Source organism: Bison bison, unplaced genomic scaffold, assembly GCF_000754665.1.
Source record: "Bison bison bison isolate TAMUID 2011002044 unplaced genomic scaffold, Bison_UMD1.0 scf7180017864490, whole genome shotgun sequence".
NCBI lineage: Eukaryota > Metazoa > Chordata > Mammalia > Artiodactyla > Bovidae > Bison > Bison bison.
In genome coordinates, this window is record NW_011495049.1 from 9,408,552 (window position 1) to 9,435,516 (window position 26,965).

The following is a 26,965-nucleotide window of genomic DNA, read 5'->3' on the forward strand; positions in this document are numbered from 1 at the left end:
ATCTGTAGTGATTTTGGAGCCCAGAAAAATAAAGTCTGACACTGTTTCCACTGTTTCCCCATCTATTTCCCATGAAGTGATGGGACCAGATGGCATGATCTTCATTTTCTGAATGTTGAGCTTTAAGCCAACTTTTTCACTCTCCTCTTTCACTTTCATCAAGAGGCTTTTTAGTTCGTCTTCACTTTCTGCCATAAGGGTGATGTCATCTGCATACCTGAGGTTATTGATATTTCTCCCGGCAATCCTGATTCCAGCTTGTGCTTCATCCAGCCCAGCATATTGCATGATGTACTCTGCCTATAAGTTAAATAAGCAGGGTCACAATATACAGCCTTGACGTACTCCTTTTCCTTTTGGAACCAGTCTGTTGTTCCACGTGCAGTCCTAAATATTGCTTCCTGACCTGCATACAGGTTTCTCAAGAGGCAGGTCAGGTGGTCTGGTATTTCCATTTCTTGAAGAATTTTCCACAGTTTATTGTGATCCACACAGTCAAAGGCTTTGGCATAGTCAATAAAGCAGAAATAGATGTTTTTCTGGAACTTTCTTGCTTTTTCGATGATCCAGCAGATGTTGGCAATTTGGTCTCTGGTTCCTCTGCCTTTTCTAAAACCAGCTTGAACATCTAGAAGTTCAAGGTTCACATATTGCAGAAGCCTGGCTTGGAGAATTTTGAGCATTACTTTACTAGCGTGTGAGATGAGTGTAATTGTGCGGTAGTTTGAGCATTCTTTGGCATTGCCTTTCTTTGGGATTGGAATGAAAACTGACCTTTTCCAGTCCTGTGGCCAGTGCTGAGTTTTCCAAATTTGCTGACATATTGAGTGCAGCACTTTCACAGCATCATCTTCCAGGATTTGAAATAGCTCCACTGGAATTCCATCACCTCCACTAGCTTTGTTCTTAGTGATGCTTCCTAAGGCCCACTTGACTTCACATTCCAGGATGTCTGGCTCTAGGTATTTTCTACTTCATCCTAAAACAAATGATATATTTGAAAGGTGCTGACCTGGCCATTACACCCCAAATTAGATACATTGCCAGCCTAACACTAGAATTGGATGAAGCTATCTTGGCAGCCCCAGAAGTTTTCTTGTCACTGTTAACAGAAGAGTGGTTTCTGTATAGGTTAAAGAATCAGATCTTAGGGGGAACTGACATGCTTTTGAATTATCTACAAATGTTGGCTGTCAAAAGATTATATAATAGTGTATGTTGGCTGTTAACCAACCACGTACAGCTGATAGATTTTGTGATCCAGGATAATGAGTATTAGTCTTTATTGTTTTGATCTTGTGTATACAGACATGGGCAAAAAATGAGAAAGAGCAAAAGGCAGAGGGAAAAAAAAGGAAACTTACTTTGAAAAAACTTAAAAGTCCAAAACTTTTACCTAGTAATAATTATATTGACTTGTCTTTATTACCATAACACTTACTGTATATTGTAAGTGGTTTTATCCTTATGGGCATGTCATCGGACTATTTCCAGCTCATACACCACGTCTACTTTTGCATACACTTATTGCCTGTATACCATTTTGACCCAAACAGCAGGGAACTGTAGTAACAATCGCAAATCTTGATCTTCCTTATAGTGAACAAAAAAATCATGAAGTTCTATTCTCAAATGAGAAAAGAGACTCATGATTAGTTTATAGGAGCTAATTCTCAGACAGTTCAGGATAGATAGGTTATGAGTGTGCACACACACACACACACACAAACAGAAGAAGCATAAATATTTATCAGACTATCCAGAAAATAGGCCCATTTAGATAACTGTGGTGAGACCTCAGCTTTGACTACCACACAGAGCAGCCCATCTAGGAAGGACCTGAATAATTCTCTGTGATCTGCTGGTGCCAGTTTCTTGTTCTCCTTGGCGATCTCAGGGAATTGCTTGTGAAAGAAAAAGATCCTCTTCTCAATTTGCTCTGGACTCAGAGTCTCTTTCATAATTTTTCTGAGTTACTCCTGAGTATCAACTCTTAGTTTTTGAACATTGTAGGTCATCTTAATGTTTTGATTTGTTTTCATCATTGCTTGCCACATTTTAGTATGTGTCATTTCTAAGTCTGCCAAGGAATAGCTTTTCCATTTAGCAATCAAAAGTGTGGAAAAAGAATACGCATGATCCACTTTCCAGGGAGTCTTTTAGCAGTTACTTTTCAAATTTAAGTATTATTTTTGATGATGTTAATTCCTGTAATTAAGATGAATTTAGTTTGTAGAATGTCACCAGATATTAAAGTCTCACCAGCAATGTCTTCCAATTTCTTCTAGGGCATCCCTAGAAAGTTGGAAAAACAGGAATAGTTTAAAGTCACAGCATTTAACTTGATATTTTGGAAAAACAGAGGTTAAGCTACTGCATATATGTTTACCATATGAGCATGCAAATTATCCCTTTTGTGAAATCCTCTGTTCTACATTATAGTTTATGTGTTGTACTAATAAGAATGTATATATATATGCATGTCAGTAAATTCTTACTTAGGACAACTTAACTTCACATTTTACATTAAGTCGTGCATTGCTTTGTGTATAAAGGATATTTTGTGTATTTCTTTCCTTACATTTTATCTGCTGTCAAGAGCAAATGATTGTTACTACACTTGGACACTTACGTGTTCATCTTACATGTGGTCCTGGACACCATCAGGGTCTCTGCTCTGGTCCAGCTTCTTCTGCTCATTTACAGTCTTTGGCACAGCCTTGGTAGGCAGTGGACTTCATATGACCTTTGTTTTTGTTTTTTTGGTTCCTGCTTTGATTCTGATTACCTTGTCTATATACTGTGTTTCTGTCTTGGACAGGTTAACACATAGGATATGAGAAACTTAATATGTGCTGAGTTATCATTGTTATGGCTCAACTGAGATTCTTCTTCTTGATTGAAACATACATGTCTCTCAGTTAGTCGCTCAGTCATGTCCGACTCTTTGCAACCCCATGGACTGCAGCACGCCAGGCCTCCCTGTTCATCACCAACTCCCGGAGTTTACTCAGACTCATGTCCATTGAGTCGGTGATGCCATCCAACCATCTCATCCTCTGTCATCCCCTTCTCTCCCATGTTCAATCTTTCCCATCATCAGGGTCTTTTCAAATGAGTCAGTTCTTTGCATCAAGTGGCCAAAGTATGGGAGTTTCAGCTTCAGCATCAGCCCTTCCAATGAATATTCAGGACTGATTTCCTTTAGGATGGACTGGTTGGATCTCCTTGCAGTCCAAGGGACTCTCAAGAGTCTTCTCCAATACCGCAGTTCAAAAGCATCAATTCTTCAGCGCTCAGCTTTCTTTATAGTCCAACTCTCACATCCATACATGAGTACTGAAAAAACCATAGTTTTTTCAGTACTAGATGGACTAGTACTAGATGGACTAGATGGACGTTTGTTGGCAAAGTAATGTCTCTGCTTAATACGCTGTCTCAGTTCAGTTCAGTTCAGTTGCACAGTCATGTCCAACTCTTTGCGACCCCATGTATTGCAGCACGCCAGGCTTCCCTGTCCATCACCAACTCCTTGAGTTCACCCAAACTCATATCCATCAAGTCAGTGATGCCATCCAGCCATCTCATCCTCTGTGTCCCCTTCTCCTCCTGCCCCCAATCCCTCCCAGCATCAGAGTTTTTCTAATGAGTCAACTCTTCGCATGAGGTGGCCAAAGTATTGGAGCTTCAGCTTTAGCATCATTCCTTCCAAAGAACACCTGGGACTGATCTCCTTTAGAATGGATTGGTTGGATCTCCTTGCAGTCCAAGGGACTCTCAAGAGTCTTCTCCAACACCACAGTTCCAAAGCATCAATTCTTCGGCGCTCAGCTTTCTTCACAGTCCAACTCTCACATCCATACATGACTACTGGCAAAACCATAGCCTTGACTAGACGGACCTTTGTTGGCAAAGTAGTGTCTCTGCTTTTGAATATGCTATTTAGGTTGGTCATAACTTTCCTTCCAAGGAGGAAGCGTCTTTTAATTTCATGGCTGCAGTCACCATCTGTAGTGATTTTGGAGCCCAGAAAAATAAAGTCTGACACTGTTTCCACTGTTTCCCCATCTATTTCCCATGAAGTGATGGGACCAGATGGCATGATCGTTGTTTTCTGAATGTTGAGCTTTAAGCCAACTTTTTCACTCTCCACTTTCACCTTCATCAAGAGGTTTTTTAGTTCCTCTTCACTTTCTGCCATAAGGGTGGTATCATCTGCATATCTGAGGTTATTGATATTTCTCCCGGCAATCCTGATTCCAGTTTGTGTTTCTCCCAATCCAGCATTTCTCATGATGTACTCTGCATATCAGTTAAATAAGGAGGGTGACAATATACAGCCTTGACATACTCCCTCCCCAATTTGGAACCAGTCTGTTATTCCATGTCCAGTTCTAACTATTGCTTCCTGACTTGCATACAGATTTCTCAAGAGGCAGGTCAGGTGATCCGGTATTCCCATCTCTTTAAGAATTTTTCACAGCTTGTTGTGGTCCACACAGTCAAAGGCTTTAGCATAGTCAATAAAGCAGAAATAGATGTTTTTCTGGAACTCTCTTGCTTTTTCGATGATCCAGCGGATGTTGGCAATTTGATCTCTGGTTCCTCGCCCTTTTCTAAATCGAGCTTGCACATCTGGAAGTTCACAGTTCATGTTCTGTTGGAGCCTGACTTGGAGAATTTTGAGCATTACTTTGCTAGCGTGTGAGATGAGTGCAATTGTGTGTTAGTTTGAGCATTTTTTGACATTGCCTTTCTTTGGAATTGGAATGAAAACTGACCTTTTCTAGTCCTGCGGCCACTGCTGGGTTTTCCAAATTTGCTGGCATATAGAGTGCAGCACTTTCACAGCATCATCTTTCAGGATTTGAAATAGCTCAACTGGAATTCCATCACCTCCACTAGCTTTGTTCGTAGTGATGTTTCCTAAGGCCCATCTGACTTTGCATTCCAAGATGTCTGGCTCTGGGTGAGTGATCATACCATCATGATTATCTCAGTCGTGAACCTCTTTTTTGTACAATTCTCCTGTGTATTCTTGCCACCTCTTCTTAATATCTTCTGCTTCTGTTAGGTCCATCAATTTCTGTCCTAATTGAGCCCGTCTGCATGAAATGTTCCCTTGGTATCTCTAATTTTCTTGAAGAGATCTCTAGTCTTTCCAATTCCATTGTTTTCCTCTATTTCTTTGCACTGATCACTGAGGAAGGCTTTCTTATCTCTCCTTCCTATTCTTTGGAACTCTGCGTTCAAATGGTATATCTTTCCATTTCTCCTTTGCCTTTCACTTCTTTTCTTTTCACAGCTATTTGTAATGCCTCTTCAGACAGCCATTTTGCCTTTTTGCATTTCTTTTTCTTTGGGATGGTCTTGCTCCCTGTCTCCTGTAAAATGTCACAAACCTCCATCCATTGTTCTTCACACATTCTGTCTATCAGATGTAATCCCTTGAATCTATTTGTCACTTCCACTGTATAATTGTAAGGGATTTGATTTAGGTCATACCTGAATGGTCTAGTGGTTTTCCCTACTTTCTTCAATTTAAGTGTGAATTGGCAATAAGGAGTTCATGATCTGAGCCACAGTCAGCTCCCGGTCTTGTTTTTGCTGCCTGTATAGAGCTTCTCCATCTTTGGCTGCAAGAATATAATCAATCTGATTTCAGTGTTGACCATCTGGTGATGTCCATGTGTAGAATCTTCTCTTGTGTTATTGGAAGAGGGTGTTCACGCTGCTGCCATACATGTCTCTAGGGCAGTTTAGTCCAATTTGCTTCAAGAAATAGATCCGTGGACTACTAGTTAGTCTTCTATGAGAAAAGGAGATTATTCTTTTCCTCAAATGGTCAAATGGTTTAAAAATCCTGACTTCTTTATAGAAACTCGCAGTAAATTCTATAATATTACCTGCTCTGAGAAGTCTTACAGAAATGAAACCTGTCAGATGACTTGTATGTATTTGTTTTCCAAATACCGTCCACAAAGCCTATTTTTGTTGGATACCTAGTCATGTTTCAGGGATTATCAGTTTTTTGTATAAGGCATTTTTAGAAATTATATTTTTAGAACTTGGACCATACGTTAATAATCTTCCCAATACACATCTTCAGCAATAAGCTTTTATTTGGTTGTGTACTAGCTTAGACGCTCAGTCGTGTCCAACTCTTTGCAGGCCCATGGACAGTAGTCCACCAGGCTCCTGTGTCCACGGGATTTTTTAGGGAAGAATACTGGAGTGGGTTGCCATTTCCTCCTCCAGGGGATCTTCCAGATCCAGGGATTGAGCTCACATCTCCCGCATTACAGGTGGATTCTCTACCACTGAGCTGCCCGGGAAGCTCAGTGGTAAAGCTTTTAATAGGTTAATTCTGATTTAAACAACAAATCATCTACATTTATATTATGTTAGATTAAATACATAATGTCTGCTGCTGCTACTGCTAAGTCACTTCAGTCGTGTCTGACTCTGTGCGACCCCATAGACGGCAGCCCGCCAGGCTCCCCCATCCCTGGGATTCTCCAGGCAAGAACACTGGAGTGGGTTGCCATTTCCTTCTCCAGTGCAGGAAAGTGAAAAGTGAAAGTGAAGTTGCTCAGTCATGTCCGACTTTTAGCGACGCCATGGACTGCAGCCCACCAGGCTCCTCCGCCCATGGGATTTTCCAGGCAAGAGTACTGGAGTGGGGTGCCACTGCCTTCTCCCGACATAATGTTAAAATTGTCTAAATCCAGGTAGCTTGTGAATCAAAAAGGACTTGACAGGAGATTATTTTAGTAATATCAATAAAAACTAAAAACAGATGTCTTAGAAATCAAGAGTACTTAGAAATCAAAAATACTTAGGAATATGAATTAATTCAGTGATTGCTATCTGTGTATTACCCTTTAATTTACCTTTTTTTTCTTTGGGTTTTAGTATATGAAACTGATGCTGGGATATTCTGGCACATTTGAGAACAGTATTAGATGTCTGACATTAATATTTTGAGGTTGTTACATAGAAAGGTCACAATTTAGACATTTAACTTAGTTTCTTTTGGTAGAGATTGAGTGTCAGTTCTAACAGCTTCTAGACTCAGTAAGATAGTTCCGTAGTATGGATACTTCACTGTATCATTAGAATTCTGAAATAGACAAGGCAATGTTTATGTTAAACAATTATGATTTAGAAAGGCTTAGACACTATTTTTTGCAACAGAGTTAAAGTAACTTTTTTTTATTATTTTAAAATCAAACAACAATTATGCCGTGTATAATGATGGGCCACACATATGGATCTTTATAGATGAGTTGTTTTGATTCTCACCTTAAGTCACATTAATGCTAGTTAAATCTTCCTTTTTTCATCTGAGTTACTTGAAACCCAATGATGACATCACTTTCAATAAGTTTTTTAAATTTAATTTGCAATGTTTGAAAAGTTTTTACATACAAATGAAAAGGAAAACAGGGGAATAACAGAATTTATACTTAAATAAAATCATTATTTTTTGGAGCTTGGAGAGGAGATACTGTATACCCCAAACAAGTGAATTAAATAATTAATTTAATATAAAGTCAGACTTAATAAGAGTTTTTAATGAAAAGTTCTATAAGTAGATCTTTATTGATTTGATAATAATAAGGGTATTTTTTTAACCTGCCAGCACCTACCAAAACCTTTCCTTCCGTTAATACCCCAAACGTGTTTGCTACTTAAAACAGAGAAACAAGTTATCCAGAAAATCATGCTGTCATTTTTCTTCATTAGCCCTTTGGTCTGGCTGTATTTGGAGAAGTTGATTTCCCCCATCATGTGGGCGAAAGTCGCTGTTTGGAGAAGCAGAGGTTTACTCATTTAATTTATTTCTCTGCCTTGCTCTGGTTGTCTGATCAGTTACTGAAAAGGAACAGTGCTCTTGCCTCCATGTAGAAGCACCTCACCATACAGGAAACGAAGGCAACAAAATTGATATTCCAGCTGTAATAACAAACCCAAGGGTTCCACCTTGGAGGGAAGCATGCTGGCAGGCTGCCCTCTTTCACACTTCCATTGCTTTCAGGCCAAATGCAAGAGTAATGCTCAGGTGAACAAGGCTGCTGAGGCTGCTTGGGGCGACACGGTCTGTCTGCCTGCCTTCCCCCAGGTTTTGTTGTTATTTTCTTGTTATTTAGTCACTTAAGTAGTGTCTGACTCTTATGCGACCCCATGGACTGTATGTAGCCCATTGCTTTGAGCCAGATCCACAGGCGAGATGAATCTCCTGTCCCAGATGGCAGCTACCCAGAGCACTGCAGCCGAGGGAGCACTCTTTAATGTGCTGCTTGGGAAGGATGGAAGGAAAAAGGGCACCTTTTTTCTGAGTAAGAACCTTAACAAATTATTGAATACGTGCTATGCAACTGGTACTATGACCTTACAATTTTAAAACCTACTAGGAAGGATGACATTCTAGGAATGAGGGGGGCCTTTGTTCTTTCAGTGTATTTTTGGGTTTGAGATTGCTGTCCTTTGCCAGCCTAGATTATTAAGGACAAAACCCCATTCTCACCTCTGCCTTACTTTTTGCAGTCAGGTAAAAGTCATTTTTCTTTTTCTTCATCAAATAGCTCGTATTGGGATTTGTCCTCGTTTCATTGGCAGCGTTTTTAGATTTGTAGTGAGAAGAGCTGATGTGGGTGACTTGACCTTTTTCTCCTGACTATAATTTTCTGGTTTTATAAAGTTATGACACTCACACATGGAGTAATGGCTCTATTCATTTTAAACAATAACTTGTTACATCTGGATTTAGTGAGGTGAAGATCCAGATCATGAGAGCTCTTGTGTCTGATAGATCATAGAATCAAAGACAAGTCTCAATGAAATGGAAGCAGGACCCATGGCTGCTATAAAAATGGGCTCTCGATATTTTAGCTACCTCTCTACCTCATTTTGTACTCCTCATCCTGCCTGCTCTATTTGCTTAGGTCTTCTCTAATTCTACCTTTGTCTTTTAGCCACTTGTGAAAAGCATCATTTAATTCACATTGCATTCATTTCAGCCAGTTGTTACGTTACACAAGTAACATTCCAATTTAACAAACGCTTTGGCATTTCCAGAATATTTTACTGTGACATGTTAAGTGATAATGAGCATACTAATTGGGTCTAATTGAGCCTAATGTGATGAACAAAGGAAATGTTCAGCCTTTCTTTGTTAATCAATAAATAAACATGAAAATTTCCCCAACCTAGTTAGAGCCCCTTATGGTAACTTTGTGGGAACCGGAAAGGCAGACGGATTTCAAACGGTATCCACCTTGGGCAGAGCAAGTAAAAAAAAGGGTGCCCCTTCTTCCAGGGGGACTTTTGGTCTCTTTGGCTGGTTGACTGGGAGCTGATATTGGTCCTCATACATCCTCAGCCCTGCCCAAGGGCAGGCCATGACCTGCGTAGCTCTCAAAGCAGCCCTGTGCCTAGGACAGAAAAGCAGGAAACTGCATTCCATTCTGCCCCTTTCCCTCCCCCATCTTCAAACCTTGGAAGTCTTGTTTTGTTGTTTGCTTTGCTGGGAGTTAATCCATTCTGATGGCAGAAATGGATGAGAGAGTCCGAAAATTGCTATTTGATTTTAGGATAAACAAAGAAAAATGACCTCAAAGACATTTCAGTGCAGCTTTCTCTTTCCGGCATGCAATGTTAATAAGTACACCACAGCCTCTTTCATGGAGAGAAAACCCATTTCCTGGACAGTAAATCAAAGAATCAATTGGAAAAGTTTGTTTACTTCAAAGAATCTATTGTAACTGTATTATCAAATGACTGCTTCTATGAACTAGGGAATGTACGTATATAAAATGAAACGTTTCTGGTGTGTGTTTATTGTGTTACTTCTTATCATACACTAATATTAATAATAACAAAATTAGGAAACTGAGTTTTCTGCTGTAAATATCAGAAGATGATTCCTCACTATAAGAAAAGAATGATGTGCTTTTCCCCAACTCCTATAAACAGGAAAAGACAAGAGTAAACTTTAGACCCTTTTTTCTTCTTCTTATTGCAGGTGATGTGTTCCACATCACTGCTCCCAACAAGTTCACCTTTGAAGAAGCTGGAGAAGAGTGTAAAACCCAGGACGCCCGCCTGGCGACCGTGGGGGAGCTCCAAGCAGCGTGGAGGAACGGCTTCGACCGGTGTGATTACGGGTGGCTGTTGGACGCCAGCGTTCGCCACCCTGTGACTGTGGCCAGGGCCCAGTGTGGAGGTGGTTTACTTGGGGTGAGAACCCTGTATCGTTTTGAGAACCAGACAGGCTTCCCTCCCCCTGATAGCAGATTTGATGCCTACTGCTTTAAACGTAAGTGTTTGATACCTTTTAAAACATTCTAGTTTAAAAAAAAAAAAAAGAGCTTCGAAGGCATGCAATTGATGTTCAACTAGCCATTGGAATGATTCCATGTCTTGCATTGTGTGCACGGAATGGAAACAGTTCAGTGACTCTCAAAAACAAGGAAATGAAACAGCAGTGATATGGTTAAAACAAGTTAGACAAATGGCTTTTAGAGAGGATGAAAAAATGTCAGGCAAAGGCCTTAACTGTGCTGCATTGCACAGAACATGTTTCTGAGCACTTGTTTTATATTAATTGCAGTCCTTCAATGCAATTGGATTGTTGGCGCTATTATAATGCTGGGGCCAGTCATGGCTGAGTTGAATCCCTGAGTTCTGTTTTTTTCCCTCTTTGTTTGGTATCACCCTTTCTTTCAAATAGCAGAGGATTTAAATTTCAGTAACCGCAGGTGAGTACTTGGAGCTGACATGGATAATACCTAAAAATGAACCATGCTATAAGTAAAAATTTCATTTTATCTCAGTTTATCTCATATAATGGAAATATGTTCCTTCTAATGCTCTAGTATCATATTAAATACAGTATATGTTTTTTGGCAAGCTCTAACATAAATAGGCTACCTTCAGTTAAGTATGGATTTAAAATAACTTAAAATGGATTTGAAGTAACATTTCTCAACATTAATGATATATTTAATTTTTACATGTCCTTAAATTACTTTAGCACTAGTCACATACCATAGTGTCATGCTTGTAGAATGCTTAATTAAACAAGCAACTAATCCAGAGCCTCACTGTGATGTTTACTGTAGGATCTATATTATGCCAGCCAAACAAAGATCTGCTAGAAATTTTGGTGACCTTTAGTGTGTTCAAGATGGAGCCATATTATATTGAATTAGTGAGAATTTTTTTACTAAGTTTTCAATATATGTACTGTTTTAGCAATACATACAGTCATCCCCTCAGTATCCATGGGAGATTGCTCCTAGGGCCCTCAGGGATACCAGAATTACTTACATAAGCTATACTGTGTAATGGGATATAATATCAACTATGTAAGTAGTTGCTAGCACACAACAATTTCAAGTCTTGCTTTTTGTAACTTTCTGGAGTTTTTTTTTTTTTTTAATCAGAACTTGGTTGAATCTTCAAATATGGAACCCGTGGATACAGAAGGTCAACAGTAACTGAAATGAGTCAAAAATACACTAGCTTATTTTGTAATTGGCTTCTAAATATACAGACTTTCTTCATTAACCAAAAACACACAGAAGTGGGATATCTGAGTAGTCAGGAGAATAGATTGTTAGTGCAATGGAAAGGTGTAATTTCATATCCTGCTATCTCCCAGCTAAGGTATTTCTGTTTGGATCTCCTGTAAACTCAACTTTCTGAGTGTTAAAGCCATGTGTTGTGTATCAGTGCAATACAAGCTGGCCACGAAAAGCCTTTGGAATTATTTGTTTTTGTTCTTAGGCCCTGAAACTACAGGAAAAGTCTTGATCATTTTCAGGAAAACAAACAAAACAACAACAGTAATAGCCAAACCTTATCCCCAGAAGTAGGAAGATATCATTCTTTTAAGCCACATACCCATAACAGTAGTTCCAGGAATATTTTCAAGTAGTTCAAGCTTTAAAATCAGTTTTATGTTAAGTGACTGGTGTGATTAAAGGAGAAAATCAAATTTTTGTGTGTGTATTGGGGAGGGGAGGGAACAGGTGGGTTAGAGAAGTTAAATTCAGGAAGGAGTTGAATTATCCTTGTTTGATTTTATTTTCTTGTGCTTTATAAACCTGGCACTAGAAAACTTTTAAACATTTTTGTTCTCTGTGAGAGAAAAATGTCAAACAAAGCCTGTCTATAGCCCCAAAGAATTCATCCTGATGTGTTTTAAATTATTTATTTAAATAAGGAATTCACATGAATGTACAAAATAACAAGATACTTAGATTCAAGTAGAATAACCACCTACTAAAACATCTGTATAAAACGTGAATAAAATTTGAAAGTTTAGGTCTTCTTTTTTCTCCCTAATTCATTTGAATCTATATAACTTGGAAATATATAACTTGCAGATATAATAGATTCAAATTTTTGTTTTTTACCCCAGTTAAGCTAAAGACTAGATTCTTATTTAGTTCTTCCCTAAGACTCTACCATACTCAAAGTTTAGTCATACATAAAAGCCTTCCTTAACACATAATGCCAACACCCTCCTCAAATTTCGAATTCATTTTTAAAAGATTCTTTTTAAAACATATACATTTTTTTAAATTTGAAAAATATTCTCAAAATGACTTGCCTGCTGTAGTTTCCCATAGAGTTGAGTCATGACTAAATCTATAGGGTTAAAGTTGATAAGAATTGTGACCTTAAGGACAAATTCCAAAAGTGATGTCAGGGATGTACAGCTAGTTGGTTAAGTAGAAGAATTTAGAAATATAACCATATTTTTCTTGTTTGCTTTTACCAAATGTCAAAAGTGTTTTTAAGGCCACTTCATGGTGAATAAACAATACCAAATCTCACTTTGCTATAATTCCCTCTTCCTTCTGAAATCACTGAATAGAACATTAACAATGGCCGATGATAAATAGAATTAGAATCTGTTCTTGTCAAACAGATTTGAAAAACAAGTATATTAATGTCCTTGTGAAATACAGTCTTCCTGCTGGTTTCCCCTTGATTAAATTGTGCACTTTTCATTCTTCTTTGACCTCAGAGTTAAGCAAGTTTTGCGAAGTAGAGTTATGCAGTGCTCTGAAGGTTCATGCATGCTCCCCAAATTTAAGGGAATCAAAACCATTAAAGACTCGTGATAACCTCTCATTTAATATGATTAAAGATCTCCAGGAGAGGAAGACAGGGAATGTTTCCTAGAAAACACATTCCAATATCCTATTATTATCACTCTCAGATTGTTTTCTTCATTATCTAAATCCTTTGCATTAGAATCCGAGTCCATCTTTCCTTCTCAAGTTGGAAACCAAATTCTAAATAACAGCATTTCTACTATTGAACACAATTGTTCAGTTGTCCCTCAGTGTCTCCTTCAGCTGAAACAATTTCCTTGTTTTGAAATTTTAATTTCTAGGCCTCTAATCACCTATGCCATCTTGCTTTGAACCCTCATTGTTTTTCACACCCCTCTGTTCAGTTAAGCTTGGAGCTAAAGACAGTGGTCTAAAGAAGACTAAATAAATACCCACCACTTCCTATGACGTCTTTCTTATGTATTTGTTCACTTTTACAATTGATCTGCCCTTCTAACCTATGATCAGCTTGTTATCTTTTCTGCACCCTAGATCATAATCTGACCATAGGTGTCAAAACTTATCCTTCCCTAAATGGCCTTTCTGAAATGTTTTCTCTTTATTGAATTTGAATCGGTTGGCATTCAATCACTCATAAAACTTTAAATATTACTTTGAATTCTGATCCCGCGGTTCTGACCATTACTCTTTCTGCAACCATGAACCCCAAATCAACTTTCTGAATATCTAGTCATTTCCCTATAATAAAGGCAAGTATGGCTATAAGTTACATCGACTATCGTGCTGCTAATAGGATTTTCATATTTCATTAGGAAAATCTGCCTTGTGTCTCACAATAGAAGCACTGGAGAAGATAGTCCATAGGATATAAAATACCATAAGTACAGTGATGTGAAACATCTGTGTGGCAAACAGCTGCAAATGTTCGAGGGGAGCTTTTGTGGGAAAAGAAGCCTGCTGCTTTCTGTTGGCTTCCTCGATAATGAAGCTGAAGAAGGGACAGTGGTAGTTTTCCAGGACAAAAACTTCTCCACGTGAATTCTTGTGGAGAGACACTTTCAGAAAAATCTGGAGTTGTGTTTTCACTTTTGTAATAGTCATCATTAATACACTGGTATTTATTCTTATGTTATTTCTTTGTAGATATTTGTGTTTTTATTTTTTTTTAATTAGTTCCTTTTTTTTTTTTTGGAAGGGTTGAAACAAGTGGCGCAGATGCTCAGATACACTGAGTTGTGATGGAAATCATCTGTTAAGTTGATGAAAAAGTAACCCAACCCCAAAAGGAAGTCTGAGGTTTTCCATTCCAAATAGTAGAATTAATCAGCTTAATTATAAGCAGACCCTTAAACGGGGCTCTCATTAAAAACCCTTGTTCTGAAAACAAAGTCATGTAGTTTTGTAAAGGAGATTCCGAGACACACTACCGTCATATGACTATGTTTCAGGCCTAGAGGAAGACAGCATCAAACAGCACAATACCAACTGATAATGACATACAGTCATGTCGTTTTTGAAATCTGAGTCTTTCGTTTTTAAACTGATATGAAAAGTATTTTCATAGTACTGTAGAAAGTTGCTGGCATACAAATTGGGTTGGAACATTAGGAAGACCTGATTCACAGGCCCTGTTTTGGCTCTCAGGCAGTTATCACCTCCTTTTAAGTGAATTTTTTCAGCCATGGAAATACTCAGAGGGAAAAAGCAAAATTAGCTTTTGTGTTGTTATTAATAACAATATGATTGAATTTTCTCTAATATGCAGTGTACCAAGTGTTTATATTATGTTTCCTTGGGAACTTTCTCTGTATGTACATTTTACTGCTTCCCTAAAGAATGCAGTTATAAAACAAACATGATATCTGGCAGTTAAATGAGGTAACAGTTATGGAATTTCAGAGGATAGAGAATTGAATGAAAAGAAAAATAGTCAACCTCACTTTGGTTCCTTAAGTTGTCCATGTCAATCAAAATAGACCAAAGCTTCCTCCAGGAAATGACTGCAGAAAAAGCTTTCTTTAAAAAAGGGGGGAAGAAACGTTATTGAACATGTTTTTGAAGAGTCTAATTCTTTTTTTTCTATTGTTTAGTTTTAAGATAAAGGGACAAATAGTGACAGACTAAAGAATTTTAAAATACAGCATAATGAAATGGTCACCAAGTTTTTGTATAATATTAATGAATCTGGGCTTTAAAATGGTCCAGGAAATGAGCACAACTAATAATAGCTCATACCAGACCAAAAAAAATGAGGAGTCTGTTACAGCTCAAGTCTGATTTACAACGAAATCACATCATTTTATCATTAAATTTTTAAAATAGGCTTTATTTAATAGTTTTAAGTTCACAGTAAAATTTAGTGGAACATTCCAAGATTTCCCACATACGCCCTGTCCACACTCATGTACAGCCTCACCCATTGTCAACATCCCCCATCAGAATGACACACTTATTAGACCAATGAACCCACATGGATGCAACATAATCACCCAAAGTCTGTAGTTTACATTAGGGCTCACTCTTTGTGTTGTACATTCAACATTTGGGTTGAATTTGGACAAATATATAATGACATGTCTTTGCCATTCTCTTATCACACAGAGCAGTTTCAGTGCCCTAATATCATTACATTTTGACAGAGTAGATGGCGCTCAAAAGTAATCAACCAGTTTTGTCTTCCAAGGACTCTGGTTTGGGGATTATTAAGAGTAGGCCACAAGATATTATAGATACTACAGATTTTACAACTTAGCAAAGCAGTGACCACAGATGTCCTCAAATCAGTTCCTTCTGAGGCTAGTGGCAGTTTTTGATTTTTGAAAATCTTGAGTATTTTTTAAAAGACAAAATCTTTATGTGCCTAACTACCGCATTTTCTTTATGGTGAGATGGAATCCTATCTACAACACTGTCATTTTTATACACAACTTATATTTCTTTCAACAGGCCAGGCCATTCTCTGTAAATCTGGAGGCGTTATAATGTAGCATTTTATGATGACATGTTACTTTTTATTGCCTGAGCCCATTCTTTCTGATGCTCAGGGTTGTTTCCAGTGATTTGTAATTACAGAGCTAAAATATATCATGTGGGTACTTTACTTCCTGTTCTCTGTTTGCATTTCCTGCTGAAAGTAAGCCTGGACCCAAGACTCGTAAGAGTTATAAACATATCGTGTTGAACATAGAACAAGATGTAAAACTACAACAAAGGCCAAGCAGCCTCTGCCAGAGGCATTTTAGTATTTATTATAAACAAGGCTACCCTGTAGAGTTGAAAGGAACATGAAGACAAATGTCCAACACCTGGGATCAAGCAACAAGTGGTGTTAAAACGTTTAATATCCTGTTTTTATGAAAGCTTCCACAGTATGGACCATGTAATGGTTGATATGTAACTCGGGTACATTTGATGTGGCTTTTTTGTTATTTTGCAATCTGAGGCACTCCCTCTCCCTGGAGACATTATGTAGCTAGAGACAGAATAGTAGTATTGAGTTCTCCTACTAAACTTCAAGCTGGTGCTGCAGTTTCTGAGAAATAATGTGCCTACTGTTTCCAAGCTCTGCATTTGTTTTTTGAACTTCTTATCTGAAAACTACATAATATTCACGTTCGTTAACTAAGAACAGTCTTTTGTGATGATTAAATGTTTAGTTTCTGTCTTTGGGTTAAGTATAGTTTTTAGACTCCCCTCCATCACAAAACACTTTTGGGTCACTCCAAATTACACACAGCACTTAACAAACACTGGACGTACAACTTTTATCAGTGACTTGTCTAATCAACTCTTTGAAATTATTTTTCTAGCTAAACAGAATATATCAGAGGCTACAACCATCGAACTGAATATGCTTGCAGAAACTGTCTCACCCACTTTATTGGAAGAACTACAAATGGGACTGGACAGAATGACACCAATCGTCCCTTTAATCACTGAATTACCTGTCATTACAACAAAGGTCCCTCCTATAGGAAATATTGTCAATTTTGAACAGAAATCCACAGTTCAGCCTCTAACTAGTACCCACAGATCAGCCACAGAATCACTGCCACCTGATGGAAGTACGAAGAAGCCTTGGGATATGGACTATTACTCACCTTCCGCTTCAGGACCTCTTGGAGAGCCAGACGTATCTGAAATTAAGGAAGAAGTGCCCCAAAGTACAACTGTCGTTTCCCATCATGCTCCTGATTCATGGGATGGTGTGAAGGAAGATCTGCAAATAAAAGATTCAGTTACACAAATTGAACAAATAGAAGTGGGTCCCTTGGTAACATCTATGGAAATCTCAAAGCACATTCCTTCTAAGGAATTCACTGTAACTGTGACACCATTTGTATCTACAACGATGACCCTGGAATCAAAAACTGAAAAGAAAGCAATAAGCACAGTCTCTGAATCAGTGACCACAAGCCACTATGGATTCACCTTGAGAGAAGGTGATGGTGAAGATAGAACATCTACAGTTAGATCGGGTCAGAGTACCTCGATCTTTAGCCAAATACCTGAGGTCATTACAGTGTCAAAGACTTCAGAAGACACCACCCGCGGTCAACTAGAGGATGTGGAGTCAGTCTCCGCATCAACGATTGTCTCACCTGACAGTGATGGGTCGCCCATGGACCACAGGCAAGAGAAACAGACTCATGGCAGGATAACTGAAGGTTTTCTTGGCCAGTATGTGTCCACCACACCTTTCCCATCACGGCATCATACAGAAGTAGAATTGTTTCCTTATTCTGGTGATAAAAGATTAGTCGAGGGGACATCCACAGTTATTTCTCCCACTCCACGAACAGGAAGAGAAAGAACAGAAACTCTAAGACCAGCGATGAGAACAGTTACTTACACCAATGATGAAATACAGGAAAAGATCACCAAAGATTCATCTATAGAAAAAATCGAGGAAGAAGGCTTCTCTGGAATGAAGTTCCCTACAGCTTCCCCAGAGCAAATTCATCATACCGAGTATTCAGTGGGAATGACCAAATCTTTTGAATCCCCAGCACTGATGACAACGACAAAGCCAGGCGTGACACCAACAGAGGCAACAGATGTGGAGGAAGACTTTACAACTCCAAGTGGATTAGAAACAGATGGCTATCAAGATACCACAGAGTATGAGGAGGGTATTACAACCGTGCATTTGATCCAGAGCACTTTAAATGTGGAGGTGGTTACTGTATCAAAATGGTCATTGGATGAAGATAATACAACATCAAAACCTTTAGGGTCCACAGAACATGTAGGCTCTCCAAAATTGCCCCCTGCCTTAATCACCACCACGGGAGTGAGTGGTAAGGATAAAGAAATGCCAAGTCTTACTGAAGATGGAAGAGATGAATTCACTCGTATCCCAGGTAGTACTCAAAGGCCACTAGAGGAGTTTACTGAGGAAGACACAACAGACCATGAAAAATTCACAGTTAGATTTCAGCCAACTACATCAATTGCTACCACAGAAAAGTCTACTTTGAGAGATTCTATAACTGAAGAAAGAGTTCCACCTTTTACAAGCACAGAAGTCCGAGTTACTCATGCAACCATAGAGGGAAGTGCTTTGGATGAAGGAGAAGATGTGGATGTCTCTAAGCCTTTGTCTACTGTCCCTCAATTTGCACACCCTTCAGATGTGGAAGGGTCAACCTTTGTTAATTATAGTAGCACCCAGGAGCCTACTACTTATGTAGACACTTCCCATACCATTCCTCTTCCTGTAATCCCCAAGACAGAATGGGGAGTGTTGGTACCTTCCATTCCATCAGAAGGTGAAGTTCTAGGCGAACCTTCTCAAGACATACGTGTCATTAATCAGACTCACTTTGAAGCTTCTATGTATCCTGAGACTGTAAGAACAACAACAGAAATTACACAAGAAGCAACGCGAGAAGATTTTCTTTGGAAAGAACAGACTCCAGAGAAACCAGTTTCTCCTCCCAGTTCTACAACTGACACAGCCAAGGAGACAACACCACCTTTGGATGAACAAGAGAGCGATGGGTCAGCATATACTGTCTTTGAAGACAGATCAGTGATGGGTTCTGACAGAGTCTCAGTTTTAGTAACAACTCCAATTGGAAAATTTGAGCAGCATACATCTTTTCCACCTGGTGCTGTCACCAAAGCAAAAACAGATGAAGTGGTAACGCTAACACCAACCACAGGGTCAAAGGTAACTTTCAGTCCATGGCCTAAACAAAAATATGAAACAGAAGGTACCAGTCCAAGGGGATTTGTATCTCCTTTTAGCATTGGTGTTACCCAGCTTATAGAAGAGACCACGACTGAGAAAAGAGAGAAAACATCCCTGGATTATATTGATTTAGGCTCAGGATTATTCGAAAAGCCCAAGGCCACAGAACTCCCAGAATTTTCAACAGTTAAAGCCACAGTTCCAAGTGACACTGCTGCCTTCAGTTCAGCAGATAGACTTCACACACCTTCAGCCTCCACTGAGAAGCCACCTCTCATTGACAGAGAACCTGATGAAGAAACAACCAGTGACATGGTAATCATTGGAGAATCAACATCTCGTGTTCCTCCCACTACCCTTGAGGATATTGTAGCCAAGGAAACAGAAACAGATATTGATAGAGAATATTTCACAACTTCAAGTACTTCTACTACACAGCCAACGAGACCTCCCACTGTGGAAGGCAAAGAAGCCTTCGGACCACAGGCATTTTCTACTCCAGAACCCCCAGCAGGGACAAAATTCCACCCTGACATAAATGTTTATATTATTGAGGTCAGAGAAAACAAGACAGGTAAGTCTTTGCTTTCTAGACATACCAATCAAGGCAATCAGCATTTTATCTTGAAAATTACTTTTGGGAAAAAAAAGTATCAACATGCCAAATGCTGCCATTAGAAGATAACTGGAGTGTGAAAAAATTCTGTTTTAGCTTCATATATTGTGTATTTGTACATGAATTGGAAGAATATGTTAAACAGTTTGGAAGAATGTTAGATATGGTTTTATTTTAAAAGTCATAAGAAGCCCTGCTTTGTCATCTAATATAACCAAATCATCACTGTTACATCACTTCAGAACATGCAGAACAAGATGTTTTAATTTCAGTGTCTTTCCATGTGTTACTACTCAAGTGTAGTACTAGACTGTGTTAACATTTCATTGGTCTTTAACTATTAACCTTCAGTACTTACACCGTGGACAGCTAAAACCGTATTGCATATCCCTCGGGCTGATAGAAAGACATCTAGAGGTTTGTTTTGGTTTTTCTCTTCCATGATTTGCAGGTTTATTATGCAACTTTGTGGGGTGGGTAATAGGTATGCAGTTTAAATGTTATTTTAAAGAAAGTTCAACATATTTTCAAGCTGTTGTCCTTGGATATTTTCATTAAGCTGTAAATATTTAGAACAAATAAGGTCTAGCTCAATTCTAGGAAATGCTGTAATATATTTTATCAAATACAGTTTCAGAAAGTGGATTACCTCTGTTCCCTAAAAACCCAGGCTGTAATGTTATTTATTTTGTGATTTAGTTATAAGAATATTCATGGTGCTTTTTATTCTGCTCAAGTATTTTATATATCTCTCTGGCAAAAATCTTAAAAGCTGTTTCTTTACATTGACTAATACTTGCAATTTTTATCATTAAACTTAACTTATTCCTTCTTAAAGGTCAGTACACTCTATCTTCCAAATTTGGTAAGCTGAATCACGAATACGTGTTATATGGAGTTCAATAGATCTATTCAGGTTTGTCTTTTTTTAATTTAGAAGTTAAGATCATCGATTTTAGTTAAGTTGCTGTATTTTAGTTTTAGTGTGTGGATTAGAGGAATAAATGCTCGTTTTTCCTTAACCTAGCTATGAGAAGTCAAGCTAGAAGAATGTTTTTTGAGAGGTTTTTTTTCTCTTACTGTTGGGCTATTCCCCTAGAGGTGTCATTTTTTGTAAGAGGTGTCATTTTTTGTAATTTATGCGATACTCATGAGCCTGCTTGGGGATGCACTTGTTGGGAACACAGGTGGCTCTAATGTCTAGTCAGCTGGCTTTCAGTTAGATGGTAATTTGGCCTCTACCACCCAGAACTTTCTCCATGTAAAAGCTCCTGCGGGACAGTGAATAGCAGAGAAGAGAATACACTCTCAGAGTATTGATATTAATCTCCACTTTCCAATACAGTTGAATGAGGTCAGGATTGGAGCATTATTTGCCTGTTAATGATGCTGTTTCTTGGAAACCATATTTCTTCTCTCCTACATTGCTCTTCTGCCTCTTGGAACTGGAGATGGAGAGAGAAGACAGGCTGCCAAATAGTGGTAATGAGGATTGCTGTTAGTGGGGCTGGAAAGTGACAAGAAGATATTACTATGAAAAAGAAAGAAATGAAGAGAAGCTTAGGGATTCCTACGAATGCTTAATTTGAGAATTAAAAAAAAAATTCTTGAATGACTAACTACACAAAAGTTTTTTCCCAACTTAGATTACTCTCTTGTTAGTGTAGATACTATGTTGAATCAAATGATAGATAAAGCAGTAAAACATGTTCTGCATTTAAAAACTCTTCTAAATGGGAAACTGTACATTGAGGTGAGGGTAATCAAATTACCAAACGGGATAAGTGAAACTCAATCTCCCTGGAAGAATTGGCAGCCATCAGAAAAAAAAAAAATCTAAGTTTATAAATGGCTACTTGAAATGGAGAGTCTGAGTAACTTTAACTCATAAACCATTTATACAAAGTGTGTATTTTTATCTGAATTGTAAACTTAAGTCAGCTGGGTCTGGGAAACACAACTAGGTATTTCCTCCTCTTTTTTCTACCTTTATTTTACTTTTCTTTTCTTTTTTTGGAGTTTAGTTGCTTTACAATGCTATGTTAGTTTCTGCTGTAGAGCAAAGTAAATCAGCTATACATATTCATATATCCCCTCTTTGTCACCACAGAGAGTTGAGTGGAGTTCCCTTTGCTATACAGTAGGTTCTCATTAGTTATCTATTTTATATATAGTAGTGTATATGTGTCAATCTCACTTTTCAAACATGTGGCCTTGACTTGCCTTCAAACTAATTTCCATTCAGCATTGATAACAATGGGTCAGAAAGGAAAGGGAATAATTGTTTATCTTCTTTGGCAGAGGGTTCCAGTGAGTGCAGTGGGGTGCAGGGGGCTAGGGATGAGAATAGAACATGTATCTATCTATTAACTCCCTCGCTCCATCTCTGTCTTTTTCTCCCCTGTCCCTGCATCTATCTGTCTTTTCTGTATGCTTTATATATGCCCTTCTTAAGACTAAAAACACCGTTTATTGTCTTGATAAGACAATGAGGGTGGTGACTCAGGTCCAACTGCTTTATATTCATTTTATTTGTTTTCTATGAGAAATTTAATTTTTCAAGCATTTTTCACTCTGAAAAGGGAAAACCTGAGAGCAGATGTTAAATTAATGAGTTTTAAGGCAGGTGTTCATTAATAAGGAAAAATACATATGTGCCTGGAAAACCAACCTTTTTATGTATCAAGGCACATTTTTCCAAACTGGAAAATCCTTGGTACATGTACAAATTTGTATAAATCTATTCAAAAACATAAAATTGACCTGTACATATACTGTATATTCAAGTAGGCAAAAATACCACCCATGTTACTCTAAACCAAGGCATTCATAATTTTTTTGCTGCTCTCAGCAAGTCACATAAATCTTGATTTTTAAAAAATTTTTACTACTATTAAACAAAACACACTATGCAGGACATGTTTATGTTCTATTTGCTCAAATGGATCTTAATAGCAACTCAGGGTGCTGTTGCCGGAGGGCAACTGTAGTTAGCAGTTAAAAAAAATCTGAAGGAACTTTTCAGCTCATAAAATTTTTATGAGCTGAAAAATGCTATAGGGTGTGTTTAACAGTGGTTCAGGGGATACTGAAAACATGGCTCCTGTCTATTTCAGGAGTAATTTGCACACCTGCACTTTGAAAAGTTATTGAAAGGTTTTCTTTGTGAACATGTGATGGCTCAGACGATAACGAATTTGCCTGCAATGAAGGAGACCCAGGTTCAATTCTTGGGACAGGAAGATCCCCTGAAGAAGGGAATGACTACCCACTCCACTATTCTTGCCTGGAGAATTTCATTCCTCCTCCAGAGGAGGCTGGTGGGCTATACAGTCCATGGGGTTGCAAAGAGTTAGACATGACTGAGTGACTAATACACACACACACACACACACACACACATGAAATCTATAGAGTTTAAAGGCATAGGAAGAGTTAGCTCAATTCTGGACTCTTTCCCTTTTTTAAAAGAATGCTCCTCCTTGAAATCATCTGAAATGTCATAAATTAGTGTAACAGGATTATGAATGATTTTAAAAACTAATACACTGTAATTTTAACTCAAAGAATAATTTAGAAGTCTACAGATATTGAATGTACAAATTATTATGCAAATGCTTATGGTTATAACATTAAAATAAGTGACTTATTTGTTTTTATTTTAAACAAATTCATGTATACTGCCTATTACTTGTCAGACTCGCTTGGTATTATTTGCTGGTCAGGTGTTCTTTTTTGCTAGTTTTATCATTTCTAGCTACCCAGTCTAAGTGTAAGACAGGTATTAAGCCACTATGAAACTAAAATGATAACAAATATAAAATATTGATGAAATCATTAATGAAATGGCATTAATGATTAATGAAGTTTTGAGAAAAATAATTTTGGTCTCTAAATTAGAGTTTCTTTTGCTCTGTTTCCTTGTTGAGAATTATGGTACTTTATTGCTTACAAAGAGTCGGACACGACTGAGCGACTGAACTGAACTGAACTGATTGCTTACATCATTCAGAAATAATTCCTATATGATTAACCCCATCTGCATTTTTGTTTGTATATTTGAGAAATGTACGTAGAGCTAAATATTTATTTCCTGAATATGATGCTGTTGAGGAGAGGGTAAGGAATAAGGGTCATTAGCTCTAAGTATAGGAGATATCTGGGTAAATGCCAATATTCATACCATTGAAAGCACAGTCATCAGGTTTTAAAAAGTAATGTTACTTATATAATTCTTTTTAAATCACATTTTTATAGAATTTATTATGTAGAACTGCTTTCAGATTTTTAATTAGAGGATCAGATTCCTTTCTTGGGCCTCCATATTTTGAGCGCATAAAAGAGTGGCTGTTCTGGTTAGTGTTTGACGGGGGGGATATTAGGAGCCCTACTTTCTTGGGACCCCTTTCTCATCCCCAGTGGTAGTTTCTAAAGTAACAAGTACCTTAGAACACAGCTAGAAAGAGAATGAGACCATTTGGGTAATTCAGAATAAAGCAGCAAAAATTTACTCATTTCTGAATGAATTTCTTTATTTTTTCTTAAGTAAAAACATTTTTTAAATTGGTCTCTCACTATATGGGCTTTCCTTGTGGCTCAGATGGTGAAGAATCAGCCTGCGATGCAGGAGACATGGGTTCGATTCTTGGGTAGGGATGATCCCCTGGAGAAGGGAATGGCTACCCACTCTAGTATTCTTGCCTGGAGAATTCCATGGACGGAGGAGCCTGGTGGGCTACAGTCCATGGGGTGGCAAAGAGTTGGACACGGCTGAGTGACTAAGCACACAGTTTTCACTACGTGTATGTATATGTCTCCCTATAATGATACACATTTATTAACATTTACCTTTGAACATTTACCTACATGATTCTGAATAAAACAAATTAAGCAAATCTAACTTTAATCTTATTGATAGCTGTATGTAGTCAAAATTATATATAATTATATTTCAGAGTATGTGCAGGGCAAAATCATCAAGTGTGCACTTAGAGCTTGATATTTTCAGACCACTCTTGATATATTTTATCATGTTTAAACTTCAGAGGTAATTTGTGAGGTGTCCAGGGGAAATGCAGCAGATGTCAGACAGAGGCACACTGGGTCTGGCACTTTGGTACTAGTCTGAGTCTTGGCACTCCTTGGAGCATTTTTGCAGTGAGGCAATTCTCTCCCCTGATGAACTCACAGGAATAATGACTCGCTGTTGGCTCAGGTGCTGCTCTGTCTGTCAGTTTCTGAAAGAACATAGACTCTGGAAAGACTGGCTTCTCATTGGCATTCTATTGGTTTAAGAGGAGATGGCTTAGATTTCGTTTGCTGCTAATAAGGGGCTCTGTGTATGCTATTCAGATACCTGCGATGGCAGGAGAACAGCATGCTGAAACCAGCAGCTCTGGTTCTGGGCTGTTTCTCTCCTGCAGAATTTTGGAGCACATCCCTGAACGTGGATGGGGCGGGTACCTACACACTTGAGTGGTTCTCTTTGCTGGGCTCCAGCTGTGGCTCCCTGCCAGAGAAGCACATGTTTTTTTTCCCCTGCAGGGAATTAGGATGGCTTCCCTCATTCCTCCTTGGCTGTCTAGAAAAGGACTGAATTCTTCTATTGGCAAAATAATGAAAAAAAGAAGAGACTGTCTCCTTTCCCTTCATTTCTATAGTAGGAAAAAAAGAATTGGCCTTAATATTTTTAAATTATTAATGAGCTTAACACTACAGTACAGATCAAAGCTTACCTTTTTTACCAAGTCCTTCTAAGTGAAATGTTTTGTATGTATAACACATACACTCACATAAGACACACATACAAAACACATAGAATCTCAAACTTTTAAATGCTGTATAAATATTTATTAACCCACTAATCTCAAGAAAATCTTGAAGACATTAAAATCATGCTTCTCACAGGTTGAGGCTTACTAATAAAAGAGATGTCCTGTAGTTGGGTAAAAGGAACTTTGCTGTCTTCTTCTTAACATAAAGAAGCTTATTCTTTCTGAAAATGGCACTTGCAACTACAAGTTGCCAGTGTCGAAGCTGCTATTGAGGTGGGGCGTCAGCCAAAGACAAATGCCACTTGTCATTAGCAGTGACCTTGAGAGAAAGGCTCACACTGTCTTCTAGCAGAGTAGTCAGTCAAGGGTTATCCTCAGGTAAAGCTACAACATGCTTTGTTCTTTAACAGAATCAAAAGGGACACAAAATAACTGTAAACCATAGGCCCTGCTCCCAAAGCCTTTAAATGCTTTTGAGGAGCCTATATTAACATAGTCAAATGTAATTAACAGTACAGAAATGCATAATTACACACTAGGTGTGAAATACTGACTAAATGGCAGATTATATCAACAAAGAATAAATCAATGAAGGCAGGGGATTCAGAAAATATTTCATGAGAAGGATGAAATATAAGCTGGTTCTTGTTGGAAGGGTACGATCAAAGACAAATGGCTGAAAACTCATTATTAACCTATTGCTTCACAACAGAGACTCACCAGTGGGCCAAGGAGCCCCAAGTACTGTCAGGCATTTTCCTAGACAGGGCTTGAATGGCAGAGTGGCTCCCCTGATTCACAAGATGAATGCCTTCTTAAGATTCACCTAGAAGCCTATACAAATCATGGAAACTTCAGGCAACTTCCTCAGGAAGGAGTGTTCTCTCACATTTTCCTATTTTTCAGTGATTGATATATTTTGATAAAGATAGCATCATCTGTAAGTTAAGTACATTTAGCTTTTCAAAACACGTCCCATGATGTATCACGGTTCAGAATTACACATTTGTAAAATTAAATGACATAAAACTACTTTTTAGAGTGGGGTGTATACCCTAAAAGATGATCTAAACTTTTATAATATCTTAATTCAAATGCAGTTTGAACTAGCAATATTACAGAAGCAGGTGATATAAGTTAGGGAAACTACAATCAGTCTTTCCTTTGATTCTTGGCCATGTGGACCCAGGAATTTCTTAAATTTTCTGTCAGAATTTTTTGCCAGTAAAATGGATGTAGTAGTGATTATTGTATAGAAAGAATCGTTCCTAAATTCTGATACATA

At 38.1% G+C, this 26,965-nt stretch overlaps 1 protein-coding gene across 1 annotated transcript in view; it reads left to right on the forward strand.

Moving 5' to 3' along the window:
- VCAN (versican) overlaps nucleotides 1-26,965 on the forward strand; it is a 120,754-nt gene that overhangs the window by 31,640 nt on the left and 62,149 nt on the right. The window contains exons 7-8 of the mRNA XM_010863384.1: nucleotides 10,028-10,321; nucleotides 16,904-19,864. Of these exons, the coding sequence (XP_010861686.1) occupies nucleotides 10,028-10,321; nucleotides 16,904-19,864 (3,255 nt within the window). The remainder of the gene's footprint in view (nucleotides 1-10,027; nucleotides 10,322-16,903; nucleotides 19,865-26,965) is intronic.